The 22901-nt window shown below is 45.5% G+C and overlaps 2 protein-coding genes and 2 pseudogenes across 4 annotated transcripts; 1 reads left to right on the forward strand and 3 right to left on the reverse strand.

The window, feature by feature from the left end:
* Positions 1-3481: 3481 nt before the first annotated feature.
* Positions 3482-3968, reverse strand: LOC309517887 (histone H2B 7 pseudogene; annotated as a pseudogene). The gene has a single exon. The product of its transcript is annotated as a histone H2B 7 pseudogene (transcript).
* Positions 3969-5237: 1269 nt separating this feature from the next.
* Positions 5238-5831, reverse strand: LOC309517893 (histone H4). The gene has a single exon (XM_082197455.1). It carries the CDS (start codon positions 5620-5622, stop codon positions 5311-5313), a length of 312 nt encoding a protein of 103 aa, XP_082053581.1. The 5' UTR covers positions 5623-5831; the 3' UTR covers positions 5238-5310.
* A 2250-nt stretch (positions 5832-8081) lies between these two features.
* Positions 8082-8562, reverse strand: LOC309518119 (histone H2B 7 pseudogene; annotated as a pseudogene). The gene has a single exon. The product of its transcript is annotated as a histone H2B 7 pseudogene (transcript).
* Positions 8563-12041: 3479 nt separating this feature from the next.
* Positions 12042-21562, forward strand: LOC309518013 (low affinity immunoglobulin gamma Fc region receptor II-b-like). Its single transcript, XM_082197780.1, has 8 exons — positions 12042-12221; positions 12850-13094; positions 13194-13232; positions 16296-16592; positions 18257-18607; positions 19467-19571; positions 19671-19783; positions 20491-21562. Exons 2-8 carry the CDS (start codon positions 12917-12919, stop codon positions 20626-20628), a joined length of 1221 nt encoding a protein of 406 aa, XP_082053906.1. The 5' UTR covers positions 12042-12221; positions 12850-12916; the 3' UTR covers positions 20629-21562.
* Positions 21563-22901: the final 1339 nt, after the last annotated feature.

Raw genomic sequence — 22901 nt, forward strand, 5'->3', positions numbered from 1 at the left:
GCGCTATTGTTTCTTGCTTTGTTTTGTTTTGTTCTGTTCTGTTTTATTATTATTATTATTATTATTATTCTGTTAAATTATTATATAGTTTGTATTTTGCTTTTTAAGGGGAAGGGTCATGGCTGCCTGGGAGTGGGCCTCAGCCAATAGATTGGGTGGGGCAGGTTCCACAGGGGGGGACGTATTGGGACACCCGATCTCAGTGATCACGGGCAGGAGGAGGAGTTATGCTAAGACCAGACCATGTCATTACCGAGGAGGCAGGTTTAGTCGTTGTTTGAGGACTATCCCTGCCTCCAGGTCTGGTCCTGACCGGAAGGATACAGTAATCAGCAAGGGAAACCCACATGACCTGAAAGTGTTGCTGTGCAATGCCAGGTCAATGGTGAATAAAACCACTGCCATCCACGACCTGATTGTGGATGGAGGATTTGACCTGGCATGTGTGACAGAGACCTGGTTGGATGAAGCAGATGTGCCTGTCCTTACCGCTGCTTGTCCACCAGGTTTCTCTTACGCACAGCAACCCAGGTCATGTGGGCGGGGAGGGGGGGTTTCAGTGATTTTTAGGAAGTCATTAGTCTGCACCAGGCGTCCTATTGGGAAGACCCAGTTTTCTGAGTGCATGTTCTGGAAGTTGGGCAATAGGGGCAGTACAGGATTCCTACTGGTGTACCGACCTCCCCGCTGCACCAAGGATTCCCTGCCCGAGCTGCTTCAGGTCGTGGCGGATATGCTCCTGGAGACACCTAGCTTGGTTGTCCTGGGGGATTTTAACATCCATGCCGACACGACCTTACAAGGGGCCGCTCGGGACTTCGTGGAAAGCATGGCCTCCATGGGGCTGTCTCTGAATAAGTCGGGCCCAACCCATAGCCGTGGACATGCCTTAGACTTGGTGTTCACCTCTATGGATGTTGATGATCTGACACTAACTAAAAGCGAAACAAAAGAAGTGCCATGGTCAGATCACTTCCTGGTGCAACTGGACTTCTCCACAACCCTTCCCCTCTGCAGGGAGGTGGGACCGATTCGGATGGTCCGCCCTCGCCACTTAATGGATCCAATTGGCTTCCATAGAGTGGTAGGGGATGCTTTATCCCAAGTTGATGGCCTTTCAGCTGATTCCCTGGTGGCACGCTGGAATGCGGAGTTAACCAGGGCTATTGACTCTCTGGCTCCGAAGCGCCCTCTCCGATTGCATGGAGCCCGGACAGCCCCGTGGTTTTCCCCGGAGCTGAGGGTGATGAGACGGCTAGAGCGCCGGTGGCGGAAAACTCATTCTGAATCAGACCGGACAAGGGGTAGAGCTCAACGTCGAGCCTACCAAGTGGCAATGGCAACGGCGAAGAGGGCCTTCTTCGCCGCCTCCATTGCATCTGCAGAAAACAGCAGCAGGAGACTTTTTCAGGTGGTTCGCAATCTATCGGAACCACCTGTACCACCGGGGCCTGGTAGGGACCCCAAGATCTCCTGCAATGCTTTTGCAAATTTTTTTGCAGATAAAACCACTCAGATTCAGAAGGAGGTAGACTCTACCGTGGGAGCAGGGCCAGGGCGGGAGAGTGCTAGAGTTCTGTCTGGTCCTGTTACATGGGATCAATTCCAATCTGTTACCTCCGAGGATGTGGACAGGCTGCTTGGACAAGTGAAACCGACCACCTGTCTCCTTGATCCTTGCCCATCCTGGCTGATAAAAGCGAGCCGGGAAGGGCTGGGCGATGGGATCTGTGGGGTGGTGAATGCTTCCCTCTGTGAGGGAGCCTTCCCAGACCCGCTGAAAGAGGCGGTCATTAAACTGCTTCTTAAAAAAACATCTTTAGACCCGGCCAATTTGGCCAACTATCGCCCAGTCTCAAATCTGCCATTCTTGGGCAAGGTGATTGAGCGGGTGGTTGCTGAACAACTCCAAGCACGCCTGGAGGAAACGGACCATTTGGATCCCTTCCAATCGGGATTCAGGCCTCACCATGGGACTGAAACTGCCTTGGTCGCGCTGGTTGATGATCTCCAGCGGGCTAGGGACAAAGGTGAGAGCTGTTTCCTAGTTCTGCTGGATCTCTCAGCGGCCTTTGACACCATCGACCATAACATCCTTCTGGACCGTCTTGAGGGGCTGGGAGCTGGGGGCACTGTCATACAGTGGTTCTGCTCCTTCCTCCTGGGCCGCGTTCAGAAAGTGGTGGTGGGGGATGAGTGTTCAGACCCCTGGGCTCTCACTTGTGGGGTGCCTCAGGGTTCTGTCCTCTCCCCCATGCTTTTTAATATCTATATGAAGCCGCTGGGAGATCATCAGGGGGTTTGGACTGGGTGTTCATCAGTATGCAGATGACACCCAGCTCTACCTCTCCTTTAAATCAGAACCAGTGAAGGCGGTGAAGGTCCTGTGTGAGTGCCTGGAGGCGGTTGGAGGATGGATGGCGGCTAACAGATTGAGGTTGAATCCTGACAAGACAGAAGTACTGTTTTGGGGGGACAGGGAGCGGGTTGGTGTGGGGGATTCCCTGGTCTTGAATGTGGTAACTGTGCCCCTGAAGGACCAGGTGCGCAGCCTGGGAGTCATTTTGGACTCACAGCTGTCCATGGAGGCGCAGGTTAACTCTGTGTCCAGGGCAGCTGTCTACCAGCTCCACCTGGTACGCAGGCTAAGACCCTACCTGCCCGCGAACTGTCTCGCCAGAGTGGTGCATGCTCTAGTTATCTCACGCTTGGACTACTGCAACGCACTCTACGTGGGGCTACCTTTGAAGGTGACCCGGAAACTGCAATTAATCCAGAATGCGGCAGCTAGACTAGTGACTGGGAGTGGCCGCAGGGACCACATAACACCGGTTCTGAGAGATCTGCATTGGCTCCCAGTACGTTTCCGAGCACGATTCAAAGTGTTGGTGCTGACCTTGAAAGCCCTAAACAGCCTCAGCTCAGTATACCTGAAGGAGCGTCTCCACCCCCATCGTTCAGCCCGGACACTGAGGTCCAGCTCTGAGGGCCTTCTGGCGGTTCCCTCATTGCGAGAAGTGAGGCTACAGGGAACCAGGCAGAGGGCCTTCTTGGTAGTGGCGCCCGCCCTGTGGAACGCCCTCCCATCAGATGTCAAAGAGATAAATAATTACCTGACATTCAGAAGAGATCTTAAGGCAGCCCTGTTCAGGGAAGTTTTTAATATGTAACACTGTACTGTTTTTAACACTGATTGGGAGCCGCCCAGAGTGGCTGGGGAAACTCAGCCAGATGGGCGGGGTATAAATAATAAATTATTATTATTATTATTATTATTATTGTTGTTGTTGTTGTTGTTGTTGTTAGTGGTGGTTATCCAATACGCCAACCTTAAATTGCTTGGGTTAATTTTACATTGGAATCTGCTGCAAGCATCTAGCACTTTTTTTTCCCTAAGTGAAAAGCAAGTACAGCTCTTCTAAAGAAAAGGTGGAGGGCTCTTAAAAGAGCCTTTGGGTTTAAGTGGAGGAGTGTTTTCCCCCCAAGTTTACTTGGAGCTGGTGTACTTGGTGACGGCCTTAGTGCCCTCAGACACAGCGTGCTTGGCCAACTCCCCGGGCAGCAGCAGGCGCACAGCAGTCTGGATCTCCCGGGAAGTGATGGTGGATCGCTTGTTGTAATGGGCCAGGCGGGAAGACTCGGCCGCGATGCGCTCGAAGATGTCACTGACGAAGGAGTTCATGATGCTCATGGCCTTGGAAGAAATGCCCGTGTCCGGGTGGACCTGCTTGAGCACCTTGTAGACATAGATGGAGTAGCTCTCCTTCCTGCTCTTCTTGCGCTTCTTGTCGCCCTTCTTCTGGGTCTTGGTGATGGCCTTCTTCGACCCCTTCTTAGGCACGGGAACAGACTTCGCAGGCTCAGGCATTTTCAAAATCAGCCGCTACTTCTGTAGTGCAGAGAGAAACAAACGCCTTTTATGACAGCTTCATGCAAATGAAGGGCTTGAAGCACTTGTTTTCTGATTGGCTGGCCAGGAGACTGTTTCAAATACTGCGTTTCTATAGGCAGAAAATACGTGTTTCCCATTGGTTCAAGAACAACGCTCCCTAGAGTTTGAATTACAAGCTCAATATGGTATTGGTCGCTGACTGGAAAGCTTACCTTGTTATCCAATCAAAAAAGCGATTCGAAGCCGCAGGCCAAATTGAGCAAAACGTTTCAGGGAAATCCTTTTTAAAAAGATAATACAATCATTAGATCAAAAAGGGTTAATTTTAGATTCAGACTATCTGTTCCCATGAAAAATCAGACAAACCCCAAATTTCCTTTTGAGAAACGGAATATAGTACTGTAAATTCGCAATAAAATTGCTGAGCACTCACATGATTGCCAGCTTCTTAGCCGAATTATTTTTTAAAGAAAGTCCTGTTGCTTTGTCTTGTACTCTTTAGCATTCAAAATGGGGGCTTGCAAGTTCTAGTAGGAAACCGTTTGATTGCTGCGCTGTTATTTTAATTTCCCCCGTAGTTTCTCTCCCAACCCCCAGCCAGCGATAATCTGCTCCCCACGTCTTCTCGTTTCTCAAGGTTCAGGGACAAAAGTGCCGGCCAATTTTTCAAGCAAGGTTGCACTTCTAAAAAAAATTGCCACCTCACTTCTTGATATGAAACTTTCCTAAACCAGATTGCAACTTGTCCTCATGATAACCGATTCCCTTAAATCTCCCCCCCGCCATTGAAAATCGGATTCGGGCAATCACGTGCATTGCGTAGTTTTGGCAATTGCCCTATGAAGAAAACGGACTCAGTATGGCCCTTTTTCACAAAGTATCGAAGACATTAAGAAAATCTTCAGGTGTGGGTATCTTCTGTAGGATAGGACGATATCTAATCAGGAAATCAATCGTATTTTTAAAAATCAAAATGTAAAATTTCGTGTGCAAAACGCTTAATGGAGATGCCGGGGATCGAACCCGGGGCCTCATACATGCAAAGCATGCGCTCTACCACTGAGCTACATCCCCGCCCGCCGTGAACACTCTGGAAATATATATTGAAAAGGCAAAGTTATTGGGCAACCGAAGAAAACCAAGCATCTAAACTATCCGTGATAGTTCTAGGCTACATTAGGTGCTTGTAACCTTGAAAAAAAAAACCCAACAGGAACGATAAAGCTTTTTACTTCAAGGTTTCCGTCCCTTAAGTCAGCTCTACTATGAAGTCAAGCCGAACTCTCGAGAATTCCCAATTCACTAGTGCAGAAAGCCTTTTAAAAAATATAACTATTTTAGCGCATTTAACAGCTCTTTTACGGGCAAGTGGTGGCCCTTAAAAGGGCCGTTTGTGGGTTGAATACGAAATCAGGAATTTAGCCGCCAAATCCATACAGAGTACGACCTTGACGCTTCAAGGCGTACACCACATCCATAGCTGTCACGGTCTTCCTTTTCGCGTGCTCGGTGTAAGTTACGGCATCGCGGATCACGTTCTCCAGGAACACCTTGAGGACACCTCGAGTCTCCTCATAGATCAGCCCAGAAATACGCTTCACTCCTCCGCGGCGAGCCAGCCGGCGAATAGCGGGCTTAGTGATTCCCTGGATGTTATCACGAAGAACCTTCCTGTGCCTTTTGGCACCCCCTTTGCCCAAGCCCTTGCCACCTTTGCCACGGCCAGACATCTTGCAAAATCACAATCGGTTACAGTCTCACGAGAAACCAATGTAGCGTAAGCCTCTGCAGTTGTTCTTTTATATCATCGGATCCGACCAGAGGGAAAACTTCAACGTTTGCTCCACCCACGCCTCTCAACCAGTAAAAATACGCCGCGGGTCTTCATACAATTCAACCTGCCGAATGACGTTTTCCTAGTGAAGAGAAACTGTTCTGTAGCGTACATGAATTACAACTTCGGTGCTTTTGATAACACCCTTCCTAGATTCTTGGAAATCGAATTGCGGGTGATTTGTATTTATTTTTTGACAAATAAATGGCTGGAAAAAGCACGGCACGAGACAGAAATGCCACTTCACTTAAATCTATCCGCTAATTTTAACTGTGAACTAAGGGAATGGAGAAGAGACCAGAGTTAATTTAGCTTTAGCGCCCCTTGGTAAAAGCTGAATATTTTATTATTAAGTTTCTATACTACTGTACCTTTCATCAGGATTACAGGGCGGTTTACAATACAAAAATACGTAGTGAAAATAACAATAACCCCCCCAGACACAGTTTAAAAGGCCACAACACAGATTGCTTAATTAGCCAAAGGTTTAGATTCTAAAACTGGTAAGTGTTCTAGAACTAATTTTTAAAAACTCAATCTGTAAAGTCTACAAGTTGAAGCAGGAAGAACCTTGCTTTGAAGGTCAAACTAATGCCAGTGTACTGGAAGAAGCAAAGATCACCAGTGTCAAAGCAATGATTCTACAACAACTTCATTGGACTGGTCATGTCTGGATGCCTGATTATCGTATTCCAAAGCAACAACTCTATTCCGTACTTAAAAATAGAAAGTGTCATGCTGGTAGTCAGCAAAAGAGGTTTGAAGACTCTCTCAAAGCAAATCTTTTAAAAATGTAGTATAAACACCGACAATTGGAAAACACTGGACAGCAAGCGCTCCAATGGGAGAACAGTCTTTACCAAAAGTGTCATGGGCTTTGAAGACACTCGAACTCAGGACGCAAGGGAGAAATGTGCTAAGAGGAAGGCACACTTGGCAAATCCACACCATGATCAAATCCTGCCCGGAAACCAACGTCCCCACTGTGGAAGGGCGTCTGGGTCCAGAATTGGCCTCCACAGTCACTTATGGACTCACTGTTAAGACCGTGTTCGTGGAAGACAATCTAACTCGGCCACGAGTGATTACCAAACACGAAGACAATGACTCCTAGGTAATAGGAATCAGAACTGCACTGCAGCTGTGACCTATCTTCATGTTACCAGAACACATTGACCGATAATATATTTGGAGGCTGTTGCGGGAGAGAATTGGGGGAATCTGGAGCAGAAAAGGAGTTCAAACCCCAGATAGGGAGAAATTTTTTTTGGGGGGGGAGGGTCGATTTCCTTCAAAACATGAGTTTTTGGATTTCACAGGTATTCTTGCCTTGATTAGACAGTCACTAAAAATAGTCACTAAATAGTCACCTGGGAAAAGACTGGATGAAACTCAAAGCTACTTTGCCTGCATCCAATATTTCTTTTATTGAAAAGGTTGTAAAGGAACACAACTACATACCAATATTTTACTATTCTGATTCAATACAAGATTTTACTATTCAGATTCAGTTTCTAATCTCAGATCAGAAATCAGAATCAATATACCAAGTGCAGAGTGGGGGAACGAAGCAACCAGGCAACATTTATGAGAGAAGTATAAAGTTGGGTAAGTGATAGGACTTGTTAATTCTTAACGAACGTTTACTCACTGTGACTCAAGGGGGAAAATAAGCTGTAGGTTCTGTTGAGATTTGAACTCAAAACGCTGGAATCAGAGTCCAGAGTGCTAAACATTACACCATAGAACCACATAAAACGAACTATATTATCAGATCCCGAAGCTGCACAAAAGAAAATGGTTAATTACCAATTAGAAAATGTGTATTTAGCTATTCAATGTGTGTGCTTATGCAAAGGACTAGTGGTAGGTTGATATGTTACCAGTTATTAAACAGAACAATGTTGTCTCCCAAAAAACAGTAACTTGCCTTTTCCTGTACAGTGGTACATCATGGTTAAGTACTTAATTCATTCTGGAGGTCCGAACTCAACCTGAAACTGTTCTTAACCTGAAGCACCACTTTAGCTAATGGGGCCCCCTGCTGCCGCCGGAGCACGATTTCTGTTCTCATCCTGAAGCAGTTCTTAACCTGAAGCACTATTTCTGGGTTAGCGGAGTCTGTAACCTGAAGTGTATGTAACTTGAAGCGTATGTAACCCGAGGTACCACTGTACTGGATTGGTAAACAGTTCTTAATTCTTATTACACCAATGAAGGCCCCCCTTAAATTCTATTAACTCTTGTTGAACCAATTTCTTAATACATTTTAAACTGTTACTTTTGAATGTGGTGGCCAGATTGTAGTAGATATTTTGGGTACAAGTTGGAAGCCCTAAGAAATAAAACTCAGTAGTGATTTCATCTTTTAAAATAATTTGTGTGGCTCTTAAAAGAGCCTTTGGGTTTAAGTGGAGGAGTTTCCCCCCCCCCCAAGTTTACTTGGAGCTGGTGTACTTGGTGACGGCCTTGGTGCCCTCAGACACGGCGTGCTTGGCCAACTCCCCGGGCAGCAGCAGGCGCACAGCAGTCTGGATCTCCCGGGAAGTGATAGTGGATCGCTTGTTGTAATGGGCCAGGCGGGAAGACTCGGCCGCGATGCGCTCGAAGATGTCACTGACGAAGGAGTTCATGATGCTCATGGCCTTGGAAGAAATGCCCGTGTCGGGGTGGACTTGCTTGAGCACCTTGTAGACATAGATGGAGTAGCTCTCCTTCCTGCTCTTCTTGCGCTTCTTGTCGCCCTTCTTCTGGGTCTTGGTGATGGCCTTCTTCGACCCCTTCTTAGGCACGGGAACAGACTTCGCAGGCTCAGGCATCTCGAAACGATTCCAGCAACCGCCGAGAGAGAAATGAAGCGCTCTTCGCCGCCGCTTGTATTTATACGAGTCTCATGCAAATTAGCACCTCAAACCCTCAAATTCCTATTGGTCGGCAATGTAGTATGCAAATAGCATGGAAGCGTTTGTTTATCATTGGATAACCAAGGCTCCTTCACTTTAGCGCCAAAGGGAGTCCATTTCCTATTGGTTAAATCGAGAGTTCGCTCTCATTGGTTCAGTTTCCCCCGCCATCCAATCAGAAGTGCCCGTTTACAATCCGGAGAAACGAACTAGGCAAATGAGAAGCCGCGCGGGAATTTTGAAGCTTTGCTCGAGGCTTATGGGATTCGCATTGGGCGTCGCTTGACAGCGATGAGTTTTTAGGATGATCGACGGGATCTCAGAGGACCGACCAGTATCCCTGCTTTGCTTCCTTTTCGGATTAGATGCATGCAAACCAGACAATGAGCTCTTTGGAGCCTGCCGTTTGCTATACGCTGCTGCATTTGATCACGATGAACAGGAAAATAATCAAGCCCCTCCTGCTATTTGCCTTTATAGGTTGGGAAAGGGGAAAGATAAACACATCTGGAGGCTGCCCTGCGCCTCTTTGTCTCCTAGTTCTCCCAGCCGAGGGAAGTCAGGATGCTGAATGTATGTTACGTCAGCTCTGTCTTCAGCCAAACCCGCCAGAGTAACACGCGCCCAAGGGCCAGTGGCGCAATGGATAACGCGTCTGACTACGGATCAGAAGATTCTAGGTTCGACTCCTGGCTGGCTCGGAAAGGGCAACTTTTTTGGGGAAGAGGAGGTTTTACCCCACGTTCATCTGTGAGCTAAATGGGCCAGTGGTCTGACTCGGTATAAGGCGATTTCCAAAGCAGGACCCGGCTTAGCTTGATGTTTATCATTGTGGCATCTGCAATGGAGGAGGATGTTCTGACAATGATCCTAAGTGTCTCACCCTGCTCCTTGGGGTTTCAGTTTCTGCTCTACTGCTGCTTCCCACGAGGGGCATCTCCTTGCCCACTCTAAGAAGCTGAGCTCAGAGAGGCCACTTTGGCCCCATCAGCTTCTAAAGTTTGCATGACCCCTTTCTGAGCCGGCAGCATCCTTCCTCTTTCTCACCTCCAGCCCCACTCTGCTCCTCTGTCTTTTTCTCAAGCGCTTTGGTTAACAGGCAAAAGCACAGCAAGGACGGATGTGGTGAGCCCTGCTCTTTACTCCTGTGGTCAGCTTTGGGGACAGGCAGAATGTTGAGACAGACCAGCACCTAGGTCCCTGGCAAGGAACTGTTGCTATTACATTCTAATTTAATAATCCAGGTTTTTATCTGCTTTTCTATTACAGTTTCCTGGCCTTTATGTTGCATATTTGTTTTGATGGTGTACACACCAATAAGCCATGCACTGTGCTCTTGAATTTGCAGGGGTGGGGGCGGGTCCTTTCTCATGCCCCCCCTCCACATTGTTGCATTTTGGCTACTTTGAAAATCACATAATTGTAGAGTTATAACCCTAGTCCAACGCCTTGCAATGCACGGATAGGCAGCTGTCCCATATGAGAATCAAACTTGCATACCTGGCATTATCAGTCCCATGCTCTAACCAACCCAGGCTGGACTGAACGCTATCTATCTACACTATCTATTTGAACACAGATAAAAAACAAGTGATGGCATTGTCACAGCTAGATCAGATGTGGTTAGCAGCTCTTTGATGGGGCTGAGTAAAACTTATGGCCTATAGGCTGAGTTCTGCACCGAGCTCAGGGTTCATGTCATTGAAATTCTGCTCAGTATTGATCCAGAGGAGAACTCCAGCGTATCGTTAGCAGAGCAAAAACTTAAACACATTGCAGGATTCCCAAAAAAGTAGACCAAAGGCATGGACGTGCCCAAGGATTAAGGCGTTCTGGGAGATGATATATAATGAAATGAAAAAGGTATTCAAATATACCTTCCTGAAGAAACCAGAGGCCTTTCTCCTGGGCATGGTCGGCCAATTGGTGTTAAAGAAGGATAGAACTTCCTTTATGTATGCAACAACAGCAGCAAGATTACTCATTGCGAAGTATTGGAAGACCCAGGAGCTACCCACACTGGAAGAATGGCAGATGAAAGTGATGGACTACATGGAATTGGCAGAAATGACTGGCAGAATTCGTGACCAGGGAGAAGAGTCGGTGGAGGAAGACTGGAAGAAATTTAAAGACTACTTGCAGAAGCACTGTAAAATTAAGGAATGTTAAAATGACGTTTGATTGAAAAGAAGTGGTATTGGTAAAAATATTTTTAAGAAAATGTAAATGGGGATTGATAAAGGATAAATGCTAGAGGGTAAGGATTTGCTGAATTTAATATTTGAACTGGAATACAAAATTGGAGGTGTGAGGAGGTCAAGAAACTAGTGAATGAACTATAAGAGATGAAAATATTAATTTATTCTCTGTTCTGTTTTTTGGTTCTTCTCTTCTTTCTTTCTTTTTTCTTCTTTCCTTTCTTTTCCTAATGGTTTGTTACTGTGTATTGTTTATATGTTTTGTTTTTGTATGCTTTTATTCTTGAAGTTTTCCTTATGTTTAAATCTTGAAATTTTTTATTGTTTGTGAAACTTTAATAAACATTATTTTTTTTAAAAAAGAAAAAGTAGACCAAAGGCAATTGATATTTCATCCAGCAGAGAGCTTTACTGAAGGCAAATGAGCATAATGGTCACAAATCCAATGTATTCAGGATTGGCACCGTCCATAAGAAATCCAGTTACAACAGACTTAACTTAAACTTACAATAACTTATAATAAGACTAAACCTTAACACTATATACAGAATTGGCGGAGCTGATTGGGAGAATAAAAAACCAGTGTGATAGAGCTTTCCAAAAAGACTGGAGTAAATTTGTACAATATTTGAAGGATAATTATAAACAATTAACAACAGTAGCAGGGTTGTTATGAAAAGATCTGTAACAATGATTACTGCCTTTTTATATTTACTCAAAATTTGTGATAATTGGAATAAGTGAAATGTAAATTGGAAGAGGTACAAATGCTAGGATATAGAAGTGAATTATGAAAACCATGAGGCGGGAGGGAGGGAAGTCGATTAGCTCATATGAGCAAAGAGTTAAGGTAACAATAAGGATGTATTTAAATATTATAAAGGCAAATTGATATTTCATCCAGCAGAGAGCTTTACTGAAGACAAATGAGCATAATGGTCACGAATCCAATGCGTTCAGGATTGGCACCGTCCATAGGAAATCCAGTTGCAGCAGACTTAACTTAAACTTACAATAACTTATAATAAGACTAAAACACTATATATAGAACACCACACCAGAAGGAAGAGAGACAGAAAGATAAAGTGAAACCCAAGCTCCTCCCAGCTGTATTATTATCCGTAGTCAGCATGACTTTGACAGAAGAAATAAGGCAGGCATGTTGAACAGGGAGACTGTGATCTGCCGGCAGATCACCGGACGCTTGTGATAAATCACCAGGGGGTAGATCACTGTCAGTTTTTAACTGTGTGAGTAGATCACGGTCTCTTGGGAGCTGGCCACCCCTGAAATAAGGGAACCGGTTTAAGTCAGCTGTACTCAGCTTCTCTGAAGGAACAACTCAAACATCATGAACCTTCTGCTTGTTTCTTTCACATAGAGAAAAGCTCCCAGTAACGCAGAAAGGACTGACAACCAGGGTGAGGGGACGCTGGAAGAAGATTGGATTGTTTTTATTCTATTGTATTTTTCTTTTTGCATTACTATTACTAGAAATGTTTTATGAACTATTCTTATTAGAAATGTTTGGTGAATGTTGGGGAAATGCTGAAATGAAAGTACCTGGCTCTAGTTAAAACGTTTAAAGAATATGGTAAAAAGGTAATGGTTACGAGAAGTTGGTAAAAAAGATTTAAGCTCTAAGATTATTTTTATAAGATAAAAACGAGAATAGAGTAAGGTAATGTAACGATTAAATACTATGAATTATGGATTTAAGTTTTAAGTATCAAGGATTCCTATAAGATAGGATGATAATAGAGTAAGGTAAGGTAATGATAGAATATTGCGAACTTTGAAAAGGATTTGCTGGGACAATTATCAATCAAGATACAAGAGATGGGAGGAGGAGGAGGTCGTGGAAAGAAGGTAATGGAAATTGGAGAATTTGAAAAGGATGGTTTTATTTTTGATTTCTTTTTATATTTTTGTTTGTTTTTTGTAATTTTGTCTGTTTTTGTGTGTATTTTTTAAAAAAATTCTTATGTTCTAATAAATATCATTTTTTTAAAAAACTCCCAGTAACCCTCTCGAATTAAGCAGAATAGGAAAGATCTCTGCACATCAGATCAAGAAATGTCAACTGACAATGTGCTGGAGGGAAAGGTGTGGTGTTGCGGTTCCTGTCTTTGGGGTTTGTTTCAGCAGCACCAGCTTCTTGTCTGTCTTGAGAGAGAGAGCAGGGCAAGGAGGGAGTTGGGTCCCCCAGCCGTGGGTGATCTTTGAAGGATACGGACAGAGCATGAAGTCTGCCGCTTTTGTGACAGGTTGGTGACCTCTCTGCCCTCCTCAGATGGGGGAAATTTGCTTTCTATCTCACATTCACACCATTTTTATTGCATCTCTCCTTTGTTCTGCACTTCCAGCCTGTCTCCAGATCCTTCTTGTGAGATCAACCCACCCAGGTAAAGTTGACTTCCATTCTTGTTTGTTGTTATTGTTGTTTAGTCATTTGGTTGTGTCTGACTCTTCGTGACCCCCTGGACCAGAGCACGCCAGGCACTTCTGTCTTCCACTGCCTCCCGCAGTTTGGTCAAACTCATGCTGGTAGCTTCGAGAACACTATCCAGCCATCTTGTCCTCTGACGTCCCCTTCTCCTTGGGCCCTCCATCTTTCCCAACATCAGGCTCTTTTCCAGGGAGTCTTCTCTTCTCATGAGGTGGCCAAAGTATTGGAGTCTCAGCTTCAGGATCTGTCCTTCCAGTGAGCACTCAGGACTGATTTCCTTAAGAATGGAGAGGTTTGATCTTTTTGCAGTCCATGGGACTCTCAAGAGTCTCCTCCAGCACCATAATTCAAAAGCATCAATTCTTTGGCGATCAGCTTTCTTTATGGTCCAGCTCTCACTTCCATACATCACTACTGGGAAAACCAGAGCTTTAACTATACGGACCTTTGTTGGCAAGGTGATGTCTCTGCTTTTTAAGATGTTGTCTAGGTTTGTCATTGCTTTTTTCCCAAGAAGCAGGCGTCTTTTAATTTCGTGACTGCTGTCACCATCTGCAGTGATCATGGAGCCCAAGAAAGTAAAATCTCTCACTGCCTCCATTTCTTCCCCTTCTATTTGCCAGGAGGTGATGGGCCCAGTGGCCATGATCTTGGTTTTTTTAATGTTGAGCTTCAGACCATATTTTGCGCTCTCCTCTTTCACCCTCATTAAAAAGTTTTTTAATTCCTCCTCACTTTCTGCCATCAAGGTTGTGTCATCTGCATATCTGAGGTTGTTGATATTTCTTCCGGCGATCTTAATTCCGGCTTGGGATTCATCCAGCCCAGCCTTTCACAGGATGATTTCTGCATATAAGTTAAATAAGCAGGGAGACAATATACAGCCTTGCCGTACTCCTTTCCCAATTTGGAACCAATCAGTTGTTCCATATCCAGTTCTAACTGTAGCTTCTTGTCCCACATAGAGATTTCTCAGGAGACAGATGAGGTGATCAGGCACTCCCATTTCTTTAAGAATTTGCCACAGTTCCAAGGGATGTAAGGGTGTTACTTTTTTATTTAAAAAATGTCACACACACACCCCTTGTTACAAAATTAAATAATTAGACTTACATGGCTGACAAAGAATGGGTAAAATACTAAACACATTATTTTTCAGTACACAATAATCTGGTGGTTACAGTAAACTAGTATAATGAATTCTTAAGCAAATCAACTTGAGTAGGAGGAGCGAGCTAATGAGTTGTGCTTGCTTATCTGCACCATACTGCAATATATGTTGTATTTCTCATCCATGTGTTGTCTCATATGTATACTTAATAAAATCACACCATGAAGTGTAAAAATTATACTGTTTGTTTCCCTCCTTTTCCGTTTTTGTGACAGCTTCTCCATTACAGCTGTTTGTCTGACTGTGTTACACTGGTGATCAATATTCATTAATTGCAAGTTTCTCCAAGTTCTGGCTATTACCATTCTAGCTGCCGTTAATAAATGTGTTATCAATTCCTTCTTCATTGGTCCATATCTGAAGTATATAAATTAAGTGGTCGCTGGGGTTGTCTGAGAGATCTCTTTAAAAACTTCTTTCCAAAGTAGTTCTATTTGTGGACATTCCTACCACATATGTTGGTATGTGCGTATAATTTGCACCCTCTGCAACATAATGGAGGGCTATTGAGTTTTAAGGGAGGCACCTCAGTGTTAAATACCATCCATGCACAATTTTGAGAGAACTTCCTCAAGTCGCAGATTCAGGGCCGCATTTAGGTTTGATGTGGCCCTCAGCTACTGAAGGTAATGGGGCCCTTTATATGTCCAGCTGCCTTTTGCCAACAATAAGTTGTTTTTGTTGAATATATGCTATATGATAATTTATGGACCTCATAGGTATCTAATGTCTTTTACACATAACAAATAGGAGCCTACGCAACACAAAACACTGTTGCTGTATGTAGGTTTTATTTTATTCGTTTTTTGTTTTTTATTTTGGAGATGTACATCCTCTATTTTCCACCCACATTCTGATTCAATGTCTTTTTTTGTTTGATTATACATATTTTTTACCAGCATCTTGGTTTCCCCTTTCCTTAATTTAAAGCCAACCAATTTTCCAGATCTATTTATCTCTTTTGTCACGGCTGGTATGCTCACTCTTGGTTGCTCTAAGGTTAATACAATGTCATCCGTGAACGCTTTTATTTTGTAATTTTGCTGGCCCACTGTTATTCCATGAATTTTATTATTCATCCTTATATTTCTTCTCCCTTTCTATGTTCCTTTCTATTTTCCATGGTTTACCCCTTTTCCCTTTTGGCCACCAGATGGCGCCAGAGACACTCCTGTACTTGACTGCTACTTATGTCTCACATCCCACAAGTAATACATGTTGTTGTTGTTGTTGTTGAGTTGTTTAGTCGTGTCCGACTCTTTGTGACCCCATGGACCAAAGCACGCCAGGCACTCCTGTCTTCCACTGCCTCCCGCAGTTTGGTCAAACTCATGCTGGTAGCTTCGAGAACACTGTCCCACCATCTCGTCCTCCGTCATCCCCTTCTCCTTGTGCCCTCCATCTTTCCCAACATCAGGGTCTTTTCCAGGGAGTCTTCTCTTCTCATGAGGTGGCCAAAGTCTTGGAGCCTCAGCTTCAGGATCTGTCCTTCCAGTGAGCACTCAGGGCCGATTTCCTTCAGAATGGAGAGGTTGGATCTTCTTGCAGTCCATGGGACTCTCAAGAGTCTCCTTCAGCACCATAATTCAAAAGCATCCATTCTTCGACGATCAGCCTTCTTTATGGTCCAGCTCTCACTTCCATACATCACTACTGGGAAAACCAGAGCTTTTACTATACGGACCTTTGTTGGCAAGGTGATGTCTCTGCTTTTTAAAAGTAGAGACAAGTAATACATAGGAAGCGCTTTTCATAGTGTGTGCCTTCAGTTTCCTTCTCAGAGCGTCTTCATCCTCTGGGTTTCATGCGTTTGTTTCCTGACTGTCTGGGTTTCCTCTCCTTCTCCAGAGATTCCACCTGCAGCAATTCTTTCCTTGGAACCCCAGCACCACGTCTACATCAAAGGTGAAAAGGTGATTCTCACTTGTTCGGCTCCTGGTGGCCTGAAGGTGGCAGGATACACATTCCTCAAAGAACAGCAAGATCGGACCTTCAAGGAGTTGCCCAATAGTAGAATGGGGCCTTATGAGATGTTCCGTGTCAATGAAGATACTGTTGGGAATTACAGCTGTGTGTACTGGATCATGCCCTCAGGACAGGAAATCTGGTCCCCACAGAGCAACCTTGTCTCTGTAGCCATGGCAGGTGAGCGTCTTTGCATTTTACTGTTTGGCGTTGTCTTGTTGATTCGCAACACAAGAGAGAGAGGAGCACTGGGTTCTGAAAGGATTTCAGGCTGCCTAGAAGGTAATAAGGTACAGTGGGACCTTGGTTCTCAAACTCAATCCATTCCGGAGGTCCGTTCGACTACTGAAACCGTTCGAAAACCAAGGCGCGGCTTCTGATTGGCTGCGGGAGCTTCCGGCACTCAATCTGAATCCGTGTCGGACGTTCGGCGTCTAAAAAACGTTCACAAACCAGAATACTTACTTCCGGGTTTGCGGCGTTTGGGAGCCGATTTGTTCATCGACTAAGCCATTCGAGAATCACGGTACCACTGTACAGTGGTACCTCGGGTTACAGATGCTTCAGGCTACAGACGCTTCATGTTACAAACTCCACTAACCCAGAAATAGTACCTTGGGTTAAGAACATAGCTTCAGGATGAGAACAGAACAGAAATCGTGCAGTGGCAGCGCGAGGCCCCATAAGCTAAAGTGGTGCTTCAGGTTAAGAACAGTTTCAGGTTAAGAACGGACTTCCAGAACGAATTAAGTACTTAACCAAAGGTAAAGGGGCCCCTGACCATTAGGTCCAGTCGTGGCCGACTCTGGGGTTGCGGTACTCATCTCGCTTTACTGGCCGAGGGAGCCGGCGTACAGCTTCTGGGTCCTGTGGCCAGCAGGACTAAGCCGCTTCTGGCGAACCAGAGCAGCGCACGGAAACGCCGTTTACCTTCCTGCCAGAGTGGTACCTATTTATCTACTTGTACTTTGACGTGCTTTCGAACTACTAGGTTGGCAGGAGCAGGGACCGAACAACGGGCGCTCACCCTGTCACGGGGATTCAAACTGCTGACCTTCTGATCGGCAAGCCCTAGGCTCTGTGGTTTAACCCACAGCGCCACCGGCGTCCCCTTAACCAGAGGTACCACTGTACTAATAATGAAAGGACCAGCATTCACATCCCCTCCAACATTTCCCTGATGAAAATAGGGACATCCTAAGGAAAAGTGGCGACGCGGGTGGTGCTGTGGGTTAAACCACAGAGCCTAGGACTTGCCAATCAGAAGGTCGGCAGTTCGAATCCCCACGACGGGGTGAGCGCCCATTGTTCGGTTCCTGCTCCTGCCAACCTAGCAGTTCGAAAGCACCTCAAAGTGCAAGTAGATCAATAGGTACCACTCCGGCGGGAAGGTAAACGGCGTTTCCATGCGCTGCTTTGGTTCACCAGAAGCGGCTTAGTCATGCTGGCCACATGACTCGGAAGCTGTCTGCGGACCTTCTGATCGGCAAGTCCTAGGCTCTGTGGTTTAACCCACAGCGCCACCCACGTCCCGTGTCAGTCTCATTCAGGCGCTGACAAATTAGACCGCTTGCTTTACTAAAACCCAAAGTGATTAGCTGTTGTGGTGATAAACCACAAGAGTGAAGGTTTTGATGGGCAATTTTAGTCCAGGTGCTCCTGTGACAATCTTGCAGCCACAGAGCTGGCAATCGACGAAGCAGAATGCCAGCGTCAGAGCCATGACTTTTCATAGAGCTGTCCAACCAAAATACATGCCTTCTCTTTAAATGCCAGTCTCTTAACCATTGAGCCAAGTCATTGTCCTCAGCTGATTGCTTCTCCTTTGTGAACGATCACTCCAGATCACCCTCCCTCTCCAACGCTGAAAGTGAATCCTCCACCTGGAGCAGTGAACGAAGGGGACCCCCTAAACCTCAATTGCCTGGCCAACGAGGGAGAGACTGAGAAAAGATTCGCTTTCTACAGGGATGGACTTGCGATAACCTTCAGCGACGAAGGATCTGTGTGGCGCTTCAGAGAACCTGGAACTAACTTCTCAAATGCCTCTGTTAGCATCTTGAAAGCCAAGCTCAACCATAGTGGAGAATTTGCTTGCAGCTATGAGGAAGAGGTTGGTGGCCGGTGGGTGACCTCTTCCTGGAGCCAGACGGTGAAAATCATGGTGAAAGTCCCAGGCGAGTCATTTGGGGAAAGTTAGAGCTCAATTTAGCAGAAGGATATTCCATCTTTCTGTGTTGATTGAAGTATTAAGGGGGCGCCACTGGATGGGCCAGAAAAAGGGGGGAGATTGAGCAAAATGTCTGTCATTCCCTGTAACCTGTAAATGTCATCTGTTTTATTTCCTATGCCTTTTGTTGTTGTTTAGTCGTTTAGTCGTGTCCGACTCTTCGTGACCCCCTGGACCAGAGCACGCCAGGCATTCCTGTCTTCCACTGCCTTCCGCAGTTTGGTCAAACTCATGCTGGTAGCTTCGAGAACACTGTCCCACCATCTCATCCTCCGTCGTCCCCTTCTCCTTGTGCCCTCCATCTTTCCCAACATCAGGGTCTTTTCCAGGGAGTCTTCTCATGAGGTGGCCAAAGTCTTGGAGCCTCAGCTTCAGGATCTGTCCTTCCAGTGAGCACTCAGGGCTGATTTCCTACAGAATGGAGAGGTTTGTTCTTCTTGCAGTCCATGGGACTCTCAAGAGTCTCCTCCAGCACCAGAATTCAAAAGCATCCATTCTTCGGCGATCAGCCTTCTTTATGGTCCAGCTCTCACTTCCATACATCACCTCAGCCTTATTGTTGAGTAAGAGTGAGCAGTTCATATTTGAAAGGATTGAAAGGAGAGAGAGAGAGAGGTAGAGAGAGAGGTGTTATTTGCAGGGCTCAAACATTTCCCCTCTTCAACTTGTCTAGAAAAGTCTGGCACTAGTTACTTGTCCTGAAAGTTACTTTTCAGAACTTGAATATTTGTTTTGCATGACATTTGCTGCCTGTCTCGCATCCAAGGACAAGGAAGCCTTATTAAAAACGCAATAACCTAACCATTTTTCCTTTCTTTTCTCAGATCCTTCATCATCAACAGGTCCATCGCTGGCATTTGCATATCTGGCAGTCCCGTTTGTGATTCTGATGATTCTCCTCGTTCTCTACTTTGGACAGAAAAAGACTGGTAGTTATGTGATGGGTTTTGAGGATACTGTGATGCTTATGTGAATAATATTGTGTGTACCTTTTCCGCCTTTGTCTCTCTTTCTCTCCTTTTTGGAAGCAGTGAAATGCCAGCAGGATTCTGAGCCAGAAGAACAGCAGGCGGAGGAGGAGGAAAGGGGTGATCGTGAAACAGGGGCGCCCCAAACAGCAGTTTTGCAGGAACACGACCAAGTAAGCACAGAGATTCATGTGTAATATTAGTTACATCCATGAAAAACTGCCTAACTACCTTTATGGAATGTGATGCTACTGCACGATGCAATGATAGCCTACAAATGACCAAGCTCGTGGACAGAGATCTCTATTGTGTACTGCCTTTAGATATCTTCTAAAAGTCAGATAGTTGTTTATTTCCTTGACATCTGCTGGGAGGGCGTTCCACAGGGCGGGCGCCACCACAGACAAGGCCCTCTACCTGGTTCCCTGTAACTTTGCTTATTGCAGGGAGGGAACCGCCAGAAGGCCCTCGGAGCGGGACCTCAGTGTCCGGGCTGAACGATGGGAGTGGAGATGCTCCTTCTGGCCTACTGGGCCTTTGAGGCCATTTAAGGATTTCAAGGTCAGCACCAACACTTTGAATTGTGCTCGGAAACATACTGGGAGCCAATGATCAAGCACTAGGAAGTGGGAGAAAAGCTTCCTTCTCTGAGCTCCGGCTATGTAGGGTTGTAGGCCAACAGTAGGACATATGCTCTGCATGTAGAAGGTCTGAGGATCAATCCCACTGGCCTCTTCAGGTAAGGCTGTGAAGGACTTAGAAAGCTGCTGCCAACCAGTGTCCACAATACCAGATAAGATACCCAGGGAAGTCATTTGCCAGGCCCCTCCTGCTTTCAGTGCTGACCACTGGCACCCTCACATTCCTTCTGTTCCCACAGGGCTCAACCATCACCTACACCACCATCAAATTCTGCTCTGCTAAGTCTTGCTTAGGAAATGGGCTCCGACTGGTGGAAGAGGAGAAGGTGATGTACAGTGAGGTTCTGTTTCCACCTACTAACAGAGGAAGAAAGTGAAGAGATTGTGAAAAGGAAAGAGATTATGGAGTTTTGAGTGGCTGCCAAAGGATTCTACATCGCCTGCCAGTTGGTTTATTGCTCTCAGCCAGGGCATGGCTGAAGGCACGGGAGGTGCCCATCTTGCGGAAGCTAAGCAGGTCCAGGTCTGGTCAGTGTCTGGGTGGGTGACTAGCTGGGAACCACAGATGTGCTGCTGTGATGGTGTCCAGTGATGGAAGAAAGGATGGGATGTAAATTTAAGAAAACAAAACAAACAAATACGTGTTGGTTGAGGTCCTCTGCACGTTCCACAGAAATCAACGCAGCTTCTATTCAATAAAGACAATTCGATTCTTACAAGTTGAATTCTGATGTGATTAAAGATTTACAGTGTCATTTACAAACATGGTTGGGAAAGAGAAGAGGGCAGAAACATCTCAAAACGACAACTAATCCAGAATGCAGCTGCCAGACTGGTGATTGGGAGTGGCCACCAAGACCATATAACACCTGAAAGACCTGCATTGGCTCCCAGTACGTTTCTGGGCAGAATTCAAAGTGTTGGTGCTGACCTTGAAATCCCTAAATGGCCTCAAAGGCCCAGTATACCTGATGGAGCATCTCCACCCCCATCGTCCAGCCCGGACACTGAGGTCCCGCGCCGAAGGCCTTCTGGCAGTTCCCTCCCTGCGAGAAGCCAAGTTACAGGGAACCAGGCAGAGGGCCTTCTCGGTAGTGGCACCCACCCTATGGAACGTCCTCTTTTCAGATGTTGAGAAAATAAAGAACTATATTACTCTTAGAAGACATCTGAAGGCAGCCCGGTTCAGGGAAGTTTTTAATGTTTGATGTTTCATTATGCTTTTATAGTTGTTGGAAGCCGCCCAGAGTGGCTGGGGCAAGCCAGTCAGATGGGCGGGGTACGAATAATAAAATTATTATTATTATTGTGCTTCCTGCATAGTAATATGGTTCTCATGAATATTTATTTTTTAATTTAATTTAATTTGTATGCTACCCCTCAACCGAAGTTCTCAGCATGGTTCACAGAATAAAACCGCAAAGGTCATAATAAGAACAAGAACAAAGCAAAACAATAACCCCCCTCCCAAAAACACATTTAAATAATTGCCTGGCACCTAAAAATGTATAATGAAGGCGCCAGAAGGAGCCTCTGTGGGGAGAGCATCTCACAGTCGGGGAGTCACTGCAGAAAATATTGCAGATATAAAATTTTGTGCTGTTTGAAGCAAGTGGTAGCTTAAGAACTGACTCCTTTGGAAATGAAACTTTGTCCAGACCCATGAAAATATTGCTTAAACGTTTACTGGCAGAACTTTATTCAAAACAATTAAAACACCCATACAATACCTTGTGTTGACCAGCACAGGCTCAGTATCTTACAAAATAAGAAATAGTCCAAATAGACCTATAAACAGAGCACTCCTCTCTCTCTCTCTCTCTCTCTCTCTCTCTCTCTCTCTCTCTCTGTCTGTCTCTCCCACCTTCTTTCCAACTCTTGCCAAACCATTATCACATGGATTGTTCTCTGTTGCGTTCAGAGAAAGACTCCATTTGCATCTTCACTCTATTGGGTTTGGAAGGCAAAGACTCAAAGGCAGCTCTGTTCAAAACGGCAGATTTGCAACTCAATACCTTCATCACATGATCAAAGGTTCACTCTCAGTACAGAGTAGAGAAACGAACAGCAGGTCATCATTAGCTAATTACAGCTCAGAAAACTACAGTAATTACAGCTTTAGAAAACAGCATTGGGGAAAACTTCAGTGTTACCAATATACATTTAGCCTTGTTCCATTTTAAACCTTCTTTAATACGTGTACATTTTTTATTGCTGTGTGAATCAAACCATTACGCCTAACAGAAAAGGCCCGTTCTTGTGCTGACACCCTCCAGACCTCTTGTGGAGGAGGCACACAAAGAAGGGCCTTGGGTGATGATCGCAGGGTCTGGATCAGTTCATGTAGGGAGAGGCGGTCCTTGAGGATCTTATTCCTGCTCCCTGGTGCTTCAGTTCCCATTCTGCTGATCCTGGTCTCTTCTTTCCCCAAAAGGAATGCCTGGTTGGCCACTGTCAGAAGAAGATGCTGGACTAGAAGCCACTTTGGCCAGATTACCAGGACTCTTCTAACATTTTGTTGTTGTTGTTTAGTCATTTAGTCGTGTCCGACTCTTCATGACCCCCTGGACCAGAGCACACCAGGCACTCCTGTCTTCCACTGTCTCCCGCAGTTTGGTCAAACTCATGCTGGTAGCTTCGAGAACACTGT

The sequence above is a fragment of the Podarcis vaucheri genome, assembly GCF_965113315.1.
Source record: "Podarcis vaucheri genome assembly, chromosome: 13".
In the NCBI taxonomy this organism is placed as follows: Eukaryota; Metazoa; Chordata; class Lepidosauria; order Squamata; family Lacertidae; genus Podarcis; species Podarcis vaucheri.

What these genes read in the sequence shown, in the direction of transcription:
- LOC309518013 (XM_082197780.1), top strand. Translation starts at nt 12,917, where the DNA reads ATGTGCTGGAGGGAAAGGTGTGGTGTTGCGGTTCCTGTCTTTGGGGTT. An exon ending in TGTGAGATCAACCCACCCAG is followed by an intron (nt 13,233 to 16,295) that starts GTAAAGTTGACT and finishes CTCCTTCTCCAG; the next exon opens with AGATTCCACCTGCAGCAATT. An exon ending in AGGCGAGTCATTTGGGGAAA is followed by an intron (nt 18,608 to 19,466) that starts GTTAGAGCTCAA and finishes TTCTTTTCTCAG; the next exon opens with ATCCTTCATCATCAACAGGT.
- LOC309517893 (XM_082197455.1), bottom strand. Translation starts at nt 5,622, where the DNA reads ATGTCTGGCCGTGGCAAAGGTGGCAAGGGCTTGGGCAAAGGGGGTGCC.